Source organism: Littorina saxatilis, linkage group LG1 (assembly GCF_037325665.1).
Source record: "Littorina saxatilis isolate snail1 linkage group LG1, US_GU_Lsax_2.0, whole genome shotgun sequence".
NCBI classification, from domain to species: Eukaryota; Metazoa; Mollusca; class Gastropoda; order Littorinimorpha; family Littorinidae; genus Littorina; species Littorina saxatilis.
In genome coordinates, this window is record NC_090245.1 from 104,265,453 (window position 1) to 104,280,443 (window position 14,991).

The 14,991-nt window shown below is 42.3% G+C and overlaps 1 protein-coding gene across 1 annotated transcript in view; it reads right to left on the reverse strand.

The window, feature by feature from the left end:
• Positions 1-354: 354 nt before the first annotated feature.
• LOC138948694 (uncharacterized) overlaps positions 355-14,991 on the reverse strand; it is a gene marked incomplete in the record, with an annotated part of 40,127 nt that continues 25,490 nt past the window's right edge. The window contains 2 exon segments of the mRNA XM_070320294.1: positions 355-2,888; positions 4,643-4,678. Coding sequence (XP_070176395.1) covers positions 1,944-2,888; positions 4,643-4,678 — 981 coding nt within the window.

Here is a 14,991-nt window from a genome sequence, read left to right on the forward strand (position 1 = left end):
AGTACCAGAACCAAAAATTAAGGGCATTAATCAGGTAAACTAGGAAGATTGTCGTTCCTGGCGCGCACTTCACATGTCCGTCAAACAGTGTCCGAGTGAGAGAAAAAAAAATTTTTTTCGCAGTTCGACAGTATATGAGGCCCTTCTTCATATCAAAGTGTAAAGGTTGCTGTACGATGTTTTTCCTTTTTGCTTGTTTAGTTACACTTTAAGTGATTTCAAACCTCACATCTCGGTGCTATTAATGCGCTATTAATCTGCAAGATTTCTGGAGAACTCTGAATCCCCTTCAGGTCATACATATCACACATCCACATGACAATGACAGAACCTCAAAGCTTTCACACAATTTCCAGAGGACTCAATGGCAAAACTTATGTATGAGTCTTGAGAGATAGAAAATGTATTCGTCGATGCCAGAAGACTTATAGCGACCCATTCTGGGAAGTTTTCTGATTCTTTGGTAACATAACCTCAACGAGATTGTTTTTAGCAGACACATACTTGTTAGGCCAAAAAAAAAATAGGTCTGTTTACGGTAACCCGACCGACCCTAGTTTTTTCGCGCGACCCTAGACTTTTGTTTGGCATTTGGGAAAAAAAATCGTGGTTTTTTGGCAAAATAACGTAAAAATATGGTTTTGGGGAAGAAAAAAAATCCCGACCTACCGACCCTATTTTTTGGGCCTATGTTACCGTAAACAGACCTTTTTTTTTTGGCCTTACACAACTTGCATAGGTTTATGACACATACAGGTGAAAGTCACTGTCAATAATATTATGTTTGGAGTAACCAGTTTGTAACCAAAGCTTTATACCACCTTTGACCTTATTTGGAAATTTAAAAAGACGCGTTTGACCATATAAGGAACATAAATTGCAGTCAAAGAGTGTACTAAACAGAAGTATACCATCACATGATGCTGTTTTTCATATCCATATCGTGGTATACGGGCAGCAACAATTGCAGGACACGATGGTGATCACAAACCTTACACCAGAGGATTTTATTGTATAAATAACTCCTTTGTGAGCGATGCAAATTTGAGCTGAGGTGTGCGAAGGGAAATGAGTTGACACCCAAACGGGAGAGAGCAAACCCCGGAGTCTCAACAAATCTCAATGTCAACCAATCCAACACCAAGGGTAACTCCCACCCGGTTGGTAACTTTCTCGTGCTACTCGGCCCTGCTTTCACCAACTGACAAGCCTCATAACGACACTTTCGAGAAAGCTTCGATCACATTCTGTTGCGAAATCCCCCTCAAATGAGGATTTGCCATAAACACCCACACACTTTGAGCGTACCCATTCACCAAGAATATATGGCAGTACACATACACTGTCATGCATAAGCTTTTCACCTCTATTATTTTCTTTCAAGTGATGTTGTTCTCCACATCTACGTCGCAGTAGCGGTGGCAGCACGAGCACGACGTGAACTCCCTGTTACGGCAATGCATGCTGCACCACTCCAAAACACTCAAATCGATGTAACGATATATCCTGCAAGAGGAGTCTCTAATCAAGTGATGCTGTTCTCCTCATCTACGTCACAGTAGTTGTAGCAGCACTTGCATGACGTGAACAGCCCGTGTCGGAACTCAAAATATTGTTTTTCTTTTATTTTATTTACTTTATTATCCCAATGCTGGAAAATTTGGGTCGCTTCCTCCCAGTGGAAAGCTAGCAGCAACAAGAGTCGCGCTACCCAGGTGTATGCGTGTTTGGGTGTAATCGGCCAGCTGCATTTATGGCAGAATGACCGATGTCTTTTACGTGCCACTGTGGTGACACGGGGGTGGGATATGGATACCCGTGCCCGTCCCTGCCGGGATTCGAACCTGCGACCTTCGGATCACAAGTCCAGTGCTCTACCAACTGAGCTACCCGGGCCCCCTGCAAGATAGAGCCTACGACACACCCTGCAAGAACACTCCCTATCAAGTGATGCTGTTCTCCACATCTACGTCACAGTAGCGGTAGCAGCACTTGCACGACGTGAACAGCCCGTGGCGGAACTCCATGCCCAGCATCCACACAGCGGGGAAGAAGATGGACTCCGTGGTCCTCAGCACCTCCAGCACGTGCTGCCCGCGCGTGGGGCTGTGACACGTCATGCCCTCGCACTGCAAGTGCAAGGAGAAGTCCACGAGAAAGGGCAGGTTGAAGGCCAGCGATATGAGACAGGCGAAGAAGGTGTCGGCCACCTCGTGAGTCAGGTACACGCCCTCGCTCCTGGAGATGATGGTCCTGACGGCTATACGCTCGTCCGGAGGCCGGCAGCAATGACACACCACCATCAGCAGGAGAGCGCCCGTTAGAAACGTTAGAGGCAGGAACCCGAAGAGTCCTATCAGGAAGATGATCGTGGGAGCGTCCCAGTGGTGGTCAACGCAGGCGGCTGTGAACGAGCCGCTGGAAGTCACGATGCGTTTCAGACAGACAGGCATCAGCGCCAGAAAACCTGTCAACCACGGTATGCACACTCCTAACACCGCGATCCGTCTTCTCAGCTTCGGCGTAACGCTGCAGAACATCGTCGCGGAGTACTCTATACACAGCGCGGACAAGGTCAACGAAACTATTGTAGGCATGACGAACTCCTGCAATCCGTAGGTAAAATACATGAGCCAGCACCCGTGCCCCCACACCCCTCCCTGTAGCGCCATGCTGGTGTCCAAAGGGAGGTAAATCAGCCCCAGCATGACGTCGGCCAATGAGAGGCTGGCTATCAACTGGTACTTGGAGGATCTGCGCAGGCGCACTGAGATGCTGACGACGACGAGGAGCGTGCCGTTGAAGATGAGACCCAGCATGCAGAGCACCACGTTCTGACGGGCCCTCACTTGCAGTGCGTCGGCATCTTCTGAGGTCATGTTTTTCATCTGAAACAGTCAGGCAAAATTTAATTGAAAATTCTTTTAAATATTTGGTTTAAACAATGTTTTATTTCCATTTAATTATACATGAAATGTACATACATTTATAAACATGAAAATAACAACAAGTCTATGGCTTATGGTGGTGTCGTTTTAATATTGTTTAATCTTATAGCCACCGCATGTGCTTATGGATGGCTTCTGAAACCAGTCTGACATTTTTTTTTATAACTTGCATGGTTTGCCGGAGGTATTACAGGCAAAAATATAGATTCCGTCAAAGGAAGCAATTTTGTGTTTGCGTCTTCTAAGACACAACGGAAAGGCCTTCGCGCTCGCTGTATTGCTGAATGTATTCGGGAACCCTTTATTAGTTTTGGAAATCTCAGGCGCGCATGTCAACCGCTCCCTCCCGCAACATATAGTTGGCTTCTGCATACATTTCATTTTTCAGTTCATATACGTGTAACAAATTCTTTCTGTCAATTTTCGAATATTAGAAGACTGACCACAAGCAAATAGGGTAGATACACGTAATGTCACACAGAAACTAGGCCTGCTTTTTATATTTAGTCAAGTTTTGACTAAATATTTTAACATCGAGGGGGAATCGAAACGAGGGTCGTGGTGTATGTGCGTGTGTGCGTGTGTGTGTGCGTGTGTGTGTGTGTGTGTCTGTGTGTGTGTGTAGAGCGATTCAGACTAAACTACTGGACCGATCTTTATGAAATTTGACATGAGAGTTCCTGGGTATGAAATCCCCGAACGTTTTTTTCATTTTTTTGATAAATGTCTTTGATGACGTCATATCCGGCTTTTCGTGAAAGTTGAGGCGGCACTGTCACGCCCTCATTTTTCAACCAAATTGGTTCAAATTTTGGTCAAGTAGTCTTCGACGAAGCCCGGACTTCGGTATTGCATTTCAGCTTGGTGGCTTAAAAATTAATTAATGACTTTGGTCATTAAAAATCTGAAATTGTAAAAAAAAAAAATAAAAATTTATAAAACGATCCAACTTTACGTTTATCTTATTCTCCATCATTTGCTGATTCCAAAAACATATAAATATGTTATATTTGGATTAAAAACAAGCTCTGAAAATTAAATATATAAAAATTATTATCAAAATTAAATTGTCCAAATTGATTTAAAAACACTTTCATCTTATTCCTTGTCGGTTCCTGATTCCAAAAACATATAGATATGATATGTTTGGATTAAAACCACGCTCAGAAAGTTAAAACAAAGAGAGGTACAGAAAAGCGTGCTATCCTTCTAAGCGCAACTACTACCCCGCTCTTCTTGTCAATTTCACTGCCTTTGCCATGAGCGGTGGACTGACGATGCTACGAGTATACGGTCTTGCTGAAAAATGGCATTGCGTTCAGTTTCATTCTGTGAGTTCGACAGCTACTTGACTAAATATTGTATTTTCGCCTTACGCGACTTGTTTTTCTTTTCTTTTTTGGAACTCAGTTGCAGGCAGGCTGCTTCAACCTTACTTTTTTGCCTTTTTATGTGGCGGGGAGCATCCGTTTTCATTGGTCTCTTTTATACTGACATTTCTTCATTAAATTCAATTTATCATTAATAATTCTTTCAGCAGATCTACTTTCAACAACTTTTCTATAACGCAATTCCCTCTCAAAAGTACACAAAACGTCCTGGGGGGAACCATACCTGTAAATACCAATGCACATTTTTGCTATCACAATCAAATAATCAACTAGGCCTACTGAAATAGACAAAATATTCATCACCTCTGGAAAGTCGTCCTCGGTGCCAGGGTGTTCCATCTGGGAAACAAAAAACAACGAAAAGGCATCAGAAAAAAACTCAGTAATTTAGACTACTGTCTGGTCAATGCTTTGACAGAGTCATTGCTTTCGAGTCAAACCCTAACAGCTAAGGTCTCTCGGGGCCTAGGTGCTTCAAAACAAAAAAGATAGGGCTGAGAATCCTGTACCGAATTCAAAACAGCGAAGGCGGCTTAAAACCCAACCTACACAATCTGCCTGCATAACCTTGAAAGCTAAATTCATCGCTTTACTTCTGAGCTGGTTTGCTCTCTCAGGGCTTAGCATACTATATTTTTAAGAAGGATTCAGCGGATGCCACAACGCATCCACAGAGATTCGAACCCAGGACCTCGAGATGTCGGGACCAATGTCCTAGCCGTGGTCCAGAATTCGGTACAGGGTTCTCAGGCCAATCCTTTTTTTCAAACACCTATAACCGCGGATAGTCATAATAACATTACAGGGATCTCAGCTTTTAACAGGTGTGCTAACTCAACTTATCACATGTAACATTGTGACGACAGCACTATGCGTGTCCCTGCACAAAGAAAACATAATGACGTTCTTACACATCTGCGTAAACACCACACACACACACACACACACACACACACACACACACACACACACACACACACACACACACACACACACACACACACATACACAAGCAAAAAAACTAAAATCAAACAAACAAACAAACAAACAAACAAACACACACACACACACACACACACACACACACATACACAAGCAAAAAAACTAAAATCAAACAAACAAACAAACAAACAAACAAACAAACAAACACACACACACACACACACACGCACACACACACACACATACACACACACACACACACACACACACACACACACACACACATACATACAGAAAACGCTCAAGTATAACGTCGCAACAGAAAATCTTGATAACAAGATATTGATATTGTACAGCGCTTTGAGCAGGGTTAAACCCTGGATACATGCGCTATATAAATATTATGCATTATTAGTAGTAGTATTATAACAAGATTGTATTTACGTGTGTGTGTGTGTGTGTGTGTGTGTGTGTGTGTGTGTGTGTGTGTGTGTGTGTGTATGTGTGTGTGTGTGTGTGTGTGTGTGTGTGTGTGTGTGTGTGTGTGTGTGTGCCGTGTTCGTGCCACACCCTGCATATTGTCTGCAAAAAAAATAAAGAAAGTAAAGATAAACTATTAACAAATAAACAGACAAGGAGTGGGAGGGAAGAAAAACTTCACGACGCTTATGTCAACACACGTGTGTGATTGTTATCGTTTTAAACCGCATTCCTTCAGCGTCGTGTCTCTCCATGAAGCTACGTACACCAACGCAGTCAGTCCTGAATAAGATCACTGTACATTTTCGTGCGTTGTAGAAATCTATGTTGAGGGTTTGAAATGACCGGGTGACATTTTTGTGGATGGCATAATTCAAAATGTCACCGTCTTTTACTGTGTCTGTCAATTCAGTTCAAACGGGAAAAGAAATTCACTTTCACGAGAGTCCGCACCAGCATATGAACAGAAGTAATACATTTTTGTCCTTAGCTTACAATTTCAGGCTCCTAATATGGACCAGTAAAGCGGCCTTCGCGGATCACTGTAAAAAGTCCCCTATACTTCAAAATAACATGATACAACTTAACGTTCAAGTCAGACTAATTAAAAGATGCTTTAGATTTATCTGTTTCGGGTTGATTGAGAGCATTATTTGGAGCACACCAGGAAACTAAAGAAGCTTATCAACAAGTCGCGTAAGGCGAAAATACAATATTTAGTCAAGTAGCTGCCATTTTTCAGCAAGACCGTATACTCGTAGCATCGTCAGTCCACCGCTCATGGCAAAGGCAGTGAAATTGACAAGAAGAGCGGGGTAGTAGTTGCGCTAAGAAGGATAGCACGCTTTTCTGTACCTCTCTTTGTTTTAACGTTCTGAGCGTGTTTTTAATCCAAACATATCATATCTATATGTTTTTGGAATCAGGAACCGACAAGGAATAAGATGAAAGTGTTTTAAAATTGTTTTGGACAATTTAATTTTGATAATAATTTTTATATATTTAATTTTCAGAGCTTGTTTTTAATCCGAATATAACATATTTATATGTTTTTGGAATCAGCAAATAATGGAAAATAAGATAAACGTAAATTTGGATCGTTTTATAAATTTTTATTTTTTTTTTACAATTTTCCGATTTTTAATGACCAAAGTCATTAATTAATTTTTAAGCCACCAAGCTGAAATGCAATACCAAACCCCGGGCTTCGTCGAAGATTACTTGACCAAAATTTGAACCAATTTGGTTGAAAAATGAGGGCGTGACAGTGCCGCCTCAACTTTCACGAAAAGCCGGATATGACGTCATCAAAGACATTTATCAAAAAAATGAAAAAAACGTTCGGGGATTTCATACCCAGGAACTCTCATGTCAAATTTCATAAAGATCGGTCCAGTAGTTTAGTCTGAATCGCTCTACACACACACACACACACACACGCACATACACCACGACCCTCGTTTCGATTCCCCCTCGATGTTAAAATATTTAGTCAAAACTTGACTAAATATAAAAACAGAGTGAAAATAAGTGAAATTATCAACTTCCACGAAAAGAAGACTTTTTGTTATATTTTTTTGAAATCTCGAGGGCTAGTTACAGGTTATTTTCAGCAAGCTTCTTAATGAATTAATAAAAATAGCCTTTAGCTTTTAATTTCTTCGATTTGTTGAAGGTGGTCCATATTAGGGGACTCACACATACTTTGAGATTGTGCTATTATTTTTTGTTTGCAGTAGAAACTCGGGGTCAAAACTGCTAATGTAACAAATACGGTCTTAGCTCTCATATATAGCAAATTGTGTGTGATAAAAGCTTTGGCTGTGGACAGAAACGAGTTCCTTTTAGGCGGCAAATTTAGAGTGAACGGTGCCAAAAGTGAGAAAAAAAGAGAAAAAGCCTAACGGTTTTGAGGTTTGTGTTTTTGCAACTGTTTTGACATGTGCAAGTTATCCAGTGAGGGTGAATACAGCGAATGAAATTGTTTTTAGCGCTCTAGCGCCGTTAGTTTGTCAGAACAGGAGGTGGTCCATATTAGAAGCCGGTCCATATTAGGAGCCCTTCCCCTACATTTGTAGGTGGTTTTTTTGTGTGCTTACAACAGATTGTAAGAAAAGGCCCAGGGATAAATCTGTATCCTTGTTAAATAAAGTTCAGTCTCAGTCTCTCTCAGTCTTTCTCCCTCCCTCTCACACACGGACACACGCACACACACACACACACACACACACACACACACACACACACACACACACACACACACTCACTCACACACACAATCACACACTCACACACACAATCACACACAGACACACACACACCGCAGATACACTCGTATACAAATAAGCCAAAACTGACTTGACTTGAGAAGGGAAAAGACGTATAATTATGTGAACCGTACTTTAGTAAGCGAGTCATAATCTAATCTATTTACACCGTACCTGAAATGCAAAACGTGTCCATGTCACGATGACATTGGGATTTCTTCACAGCTGCACTTTAAATTTCGAGTTTTTATTTAGTTAACCTTTCACAATGGCGTGGTGTATATTCCCCACCCTTTTCAATGTACATGTTCTAAACGCAACATTAATTATTCAACAGACCTCAGACACTTGCGTCAGGAAAATAAAAACGCTCATGACGTTAAGTGTTCACTCGTTTCCTGTTTAAAATTTGTAGTCCCCCCCCCCCCCCCCCCCCCCCCCCCCCCCCCCCCCCCCCCCCCCCCCCCCCCCCTTCTTCGTTTTTCGTGTGCATACGATAAACACCCATGTGTGTGTAAATTGCAGGACCTCTCGTAAGAAGATTACTTTCGTTATAATGTAAGTAGTGACCATGAATTTCTTGGATTTTTTTTTTTAATTCGACACTGTGAAAACTGAACATTAGTAACGCCGAAATAAAGAGATGCCTTGCTTTAGAAATGTACAGGTGGAGGATAACGACTCATATATAGCTAATTATTTGTGATTTCCCACCAGACTCCAACTATATATAGTCTATGCGGCAACGTGGAGGGATTGCCATGGCATTTATCCTCTAAACAGCACAGCTAATGTTTTATTCAGCTGAAAAGCTACACCGCCTTTCATAATTACTCGCGCGTCGAGTCGGCTTTCTATTGGTGCGTCCCAAGCGAACAATTGTTTGACTGTGTTGAGAGAATCGTCTTTTCTTTTTAACTTTTTTTTAATTTTTTGTTTTGTTTTTTGGTCGTGTAAAATAGCAATAAAGTTAGTGGATGAAAGTAATTTATTCGACACAAGAAGAACACGAGAACGCAACAGACGTTGATGAAATGTGGGTAAAAGACACAGTCCTTCCCGCGTAAAATGATTCTACACATCATACCCAATCTGGCCACGCTTTTGTATTGGATCAGGCTCTCCCTCCGCTTGACCAAATGTGACCCTCCACCACGGTATGAGTCGCATGTCGCCTTTGCATGATTTTCATATTTTTACATTTTCTGAAAGAGTTTTTTATGCTCTATCCAGTGGTGAAAACCGTTTTAGAAAAGAGCGAAAACTATTCGAGTTATATGCCTGTGACTAAGGTGACCGTCACACTGTTACCAGACATCCCCCGGACTTTTTTAAGCCTAGCGCAGAACCGCGCGAGGTGACATGCGACTCATTCCGTGGTGGAGGGTCACAAATACCAAAAATTCAACAACCTCAATGCTCCTGTGCTTGGGTGGATTTTTTTTTACGAATTATTTCTTAAAGCTATTTGTGTCACTCTGCGAGTTAGATTCATCAACAACCAAATCTCCAACTCCAAAGAATGCTTTTGGACTGTTGAAATTTAGTAAGCTAAGTGTACAGGAGAAGGAAGGTTTTATCTTGTTTAAAGTGTCGTGTGAAGTAGCAATACACATGTGCATAAAGCTAACGGTGTCAGAGAATGACATTAATTAATATACTCGTCACAAGAAGGAATCTTCAGTACACAATGGACTTTAATTAAATGTGGGTTAAACCTATACGCGGATTTGGGATTTTGCATTAACGATCATGTGCGTGTTTGAGAAGGGTTGGAAATGGAATAAGCAAAGAGAGAGAGAGAGAGAGAGAGAGAGAGAGAGAGAGAGAGAGAGAGAGAGAGAGAGAGAGAGAGAGAGGGAGAGAGAGGGAGAGAGGCACACGCACGCACGCATGCACGCAGTGCACACACACACACACACACACACACACACACACACACACACACACACACACTCACACGCACTCATCTAGAGAGCTTTTCTGTCAAAAATGTTGACCACGATTCCTCTTCACAATGACAACGCAGATACATCTTTCGTGTTCGTTCGTGTTCTCGTATTTCTGGAAAAGGAATAAAGGACTGCAGGGCCAAGGACAAGCGAGGATGGTATTTACTCAATAGGTTCAGGCTCATCACAAGTGATTAAGTCCCGCAAGTTAGTCTGCTAAAAATAGACTTTTGATTCCATTTTCACCCAACCGCAAAAATAGAATATTTTTCCTAACCCGAAGAAGCCCACCTGCTTTTCACATTACTGACACTGACTGTTTCTTCAGCCGAGCATTGAAGTTTAAAAATGTAATCGTTTCCCCACCTTGAGTAGCTTTCAATTAGAATCACCACTTCAACGTTTCAGGGCACCATATTTAAAATCAACATCGTTGCGACAGAAACATTTAAATCTCTCTCTCTCTCTCTCTCTCTCTCTCTCTCTCTCTCTCTCTCTCTCTCTCTCTCTCTCTCTCTCTCTCTCTCTCTCTCTCTATCTCTCTCTCTCTCTTTTAAAAAGAAAACCCAACGCGATTGAAGTGCTGATTCAATCGCTTTTTTTGCCATATTGTGATCGTAAATGTGCATTTTTATAATGTTTAGAATATATCTATAAGCTTTTTACTTGTCGTCGTTATATATCTATGTTGTTTTGTAAAACGATTGTAGATAACCAACAGTGAATAAAATATGGTTAAACCACTGAATTAGAACCGTGCATCAACGACGCAGTTCATCTTGACATGTTTACACAGTGATTCCGGCAGCCCTGACTGCGCACGTTAAATTTCACAGTTTCTTTATTACCTTTAAATCGGCGAAGAAGAATTCCAAACACCGCACTAGAACTATACAGTGAAAGCCACCAGTCACTGTAACCGCGGCTGCATCATTTGTCAGTTGCTCTTTGTGAAGATAAAGTTCAGTGTACACTTTGCTGTGCGCAAGGGGAAAACCTGTTCTTCTTCCCCTATAGCCTTCGTCGAGTTCCTGTAAAGCTAAGCACTAACATACCCACGCGAAAACGTTCCAACCATTGAAGCACATTGTTTTCTCTCCAGGGGAAAATGAACAATTTCATCATGCCAGGAGTCCATCGATTTGTTACACAATGACGAAACAGGATCCATTTCTGATAATAGCAGCACGGGCTCTTTCCAATATAACGAGGCACTGGTTATTTCATCGAAGCAGATTTTCACTGGATCAACACAGCTGCGTTCACTCTCATCGTTTCTCAAAGCAAACCTTACCAGCACCTGTAGCCTGAAGTGTCAATTCGAATTACTGTTGGGTTTTTATTTCAAGCTCAAAGCATTTCAACCTGTTGAAAGTTAACTTGATTCGACTTGAGCCGACTCCAGACCGCATTTCAACGCTGCAAAGTAAAACACACAGCTGATGTTTCTGTGGCTGCTCAAGCCTACTGGAGCACCGATTCCATTCCGCAGCTGTTATTAACATGAAAGGATTCTGGTGTCAAGTAGCGAAGCCAAACTGAACACACACTTTCCCTATCACGCATTATATGCACTTTCAGACTCTCTGTGTCTCAATGCGAAATGCTAACACAATTGTCTCTCTTATTGTTCTGGTGGAAGTGTCACTGACACAATTCTACAGTATCGTGTGTAGTGTTAAGCAGCTAAATGTCAGTGAAAAGTAGAGCACACAATTAGCCTCAGACTGGGGTTGGCATCCAGTGGGTATATAGCTTCTGTTCTGGATTCAGACTGAGGTTGGCATCGAGTGGGTATATTGCTTATGTTCTGGATTCCACGGCGGCATTCCAGCAAGCAATTGGCACACACAAACACTCGAAACACCCATTAATCTCCTTAGTCTCATTACGCACTGTTGTTAAAGCCGTTTACCGTTAAAGTTAAAACACAAAACCGACAGCTGAGCCGCTGAAGTTTTGCACTGATTTTCCAACACTTTCACTGAACAGCTTCCAGAAAGAGCAACACAACACATGAAACACGAAGTCCTTTTCAGGCGGACGAGCCTACCTTCATAATTGATCTGTTTTGAGACTCATGAGCACCAAATGACACCAAACCTAAAAACACCCAGAACTAATTAAGGGTGAAGTTTGACACCAACTCTCTTTCGCCTTAACCGGTCTCCACAAAGAGCAACACGACGCACAAAACACACAGTCATTCTCATGTGTAAGGTTCAAGCTAACACATTCCTCTCCTTCAAAGCTGGGGACTGGGACTGGGTGGCCGAGTGGTAACGCACTTGCGCTCGGAATCGAGAGGTTGCGTGTTCGACCCTGGGTCAGGCCGCTATTTTCTCCCCCCTTTCCTAACCTAGGTGGTGGGTTCAAGTGCTAGTCTTTCGGATGAGACGAAAATCCGAGGTCCCTTCATGTACACTACATTGGGTTGTGCACGTTAAAGATCCCACGATTGACAAAAGGGTCTTTCCTGGCAAAATTGTATAGGCATAGATAAAAATGTCCACCAAAATACCCGTGTGACTTGGAATAATAGGCCGTGAAAAGTAGGATATGCGCCGAAATGGCTGCGATCTGCTGGCCGATGTGAATGCGTGATGTATTGTGTAAAATAATTCCATCTCACACGGCATAAATAAATCCCTGCGCCTTGAATAAAAATTGAAAAAATAAAATAAATCCCTGCGCTTAGAACTGTACCCACGGAATACGCGCGATATAAGCCTCATATTGATCATATTGATTGAAAGCTCAGCACATTTTAAGTGATTTGAAAGGTCAGCTGAACGCACCAGGCGAGTTTGAGGTTGTGCCACTACTTTTCAGCTGTTTAGACTCTTACGTTGTTTTAACAAATGAAGCCGGAGCAGCACTGACAACATACAAAACACACATTCGTCGTCAAAGCTTCAACATTTCTCTGTTAAATATTAGGCTCAACGCAGTTGAACTTACGTAAAATTTAAAACACATGCACACAGCTAAAATTGAAACGTTGCACTATGCTCTGCCCGGGTTTGACTCGTGCCCTGTTCCAACACTAAAAACGCAGCACGACAATACATAAATAACTAAACAGTCCTCAGACGAATAAACCACTCTTCAAAATTCCTGTTCCAAAGCCCAGCGCAATTTATAGCAGCTGGGGTTTCCGCCTTGCTTGTCAATGGGCAGAATGACACCTTTCCCTCGATTCAACACACACAGGGCCGAACTGCGGTTAATTCTAATATTACACTGATTCAACACATTCCTGTTCCAAAGCCCAGCGCAGTTTAAAGTTAAAACACACACACACAGGGAAGTGCGGTTAATTCTGATAATACACTGATTGAACACATTCCTGTTCCTAAGCCCAGCGCAGTTTAAAATTAAAATACAAACACAGCGAAGTGCGGTTAATTCTGATATTACACTGATTCAACACATTCCTGTTCCAAAGCCCAGCGCAGTTTAAAGTTAAAACACACACACACAGGGAAGTGCGGTTAATTCTGATAATACACTGATTGAACACATTCCTGTTCCTAAGCCCAGCGCAGTTTAAAATTAAAATACAAACACAGCGAAGTGCGGTTAATTCTGATATTACACTGATTCAACACATTCCTGTTCTAAAGCCCAGCGCAGTTTAAAGTTAAAACACACACACAGGGAACTGCGATTAATTCTGATATCACACTGATTGAACACAGCTGCGTAGATCAGCCTCGAACCATTTCAATGCAAAACCAACAAACACAAATTTCTCGAAGTGGTACACGCGTGCCGCTGTCAAACTCACAGTAGGGGGAGGAATGAAATTGAAGCTACACTAAAATGGCAGCGCAAACCTAAACGCGGACGTGACCTGAATTGTTCCCAAAAGAAGAAACCGAACCTGTCTGTGTAAACGTTGCACTGAGGGTTTGAAGATGTGCCTGTAAGGTTACCAGGAACAAAGATCTTGTATTGGTAAGCACGTAGGATCTATGTATGTCAGGGAACTGAGTCCTTAAATTACTGACACTGATAATGTTCCTTTATCAAGACACACGTGAAGATACCTGCCAAACCCGTTCTGTATTAAATGGCGAACACACATTATTTCTTAGAATTGTTTGTGTCTTCCTTTTTTTTAATTGTTTTTTTTATATAATATTAATATGGCAAATGTGTGTGTACTCCGGTCAGTTGGGCAATTGCGTTGTGTGTCTTTTTCTAAAACATAGGGTCTTTGTTTGTTTGTTTGTTTGTTTGTTTGCTTAACGCCCAGCCGACCACGAAGGGCCATATCAGGGCGGTGCTGCTTTGACATTTAACGTGCGCCACACACAAGACAGAAGTCGCAGCACAGGCTTCATGTCTCACCCAGTCACATTATTCTGACACCGGACCAACCAGTCCTAGCACTAACCCCATAATGCCAGACGCCAGGCGGAGCAGCCACTAGATTGCCAATTTTAAAGTCTTAGGTATGACCCGGCCGGGGTTCGAACCCACGACCTTCCGATCACGGGGCGGACGCCTTACCACTAGGCCACCGTGCCGGTCATAGGGTCTTAAAACGGCGGTTCTTATCAATGGGGGTCGCACTGTACTTGTCTTTCAGTCTGATGAAATTCAGGTCACGTTCGCGTCTCTCTGCGCTTTAGATTTATATCCACCCAATGTTGAATCGGGGGTAAGGTGTCATTCTGCCCATTGACAAGCAGGGCGGAAACCCCAGCTATAGTCTAACTTAGTTCTCTGCTGAACCGTAAGCCCATTTTAACCCTCCAACCACTCGGACAATAGAATAGCTAATTGGCATTCTGTAGGCTGTTTAAAAGTGTGTGGTTTTCGGGTTTAGCGTGTGTACTCTTTGGAAGAAGTGTCCTTAAATTTCGGTTAAATCCGCCTTCCAATAATGGTTTCACCGCCCCTTGCGTTTGCTGTCCAGACTGCTGCGTGCTTCTAAACAAAGAAAGTGTATGTCTGTCGTGTCTGTCTGTCTTACATAAATTAGGAAGAGCAAAGGTCCAAG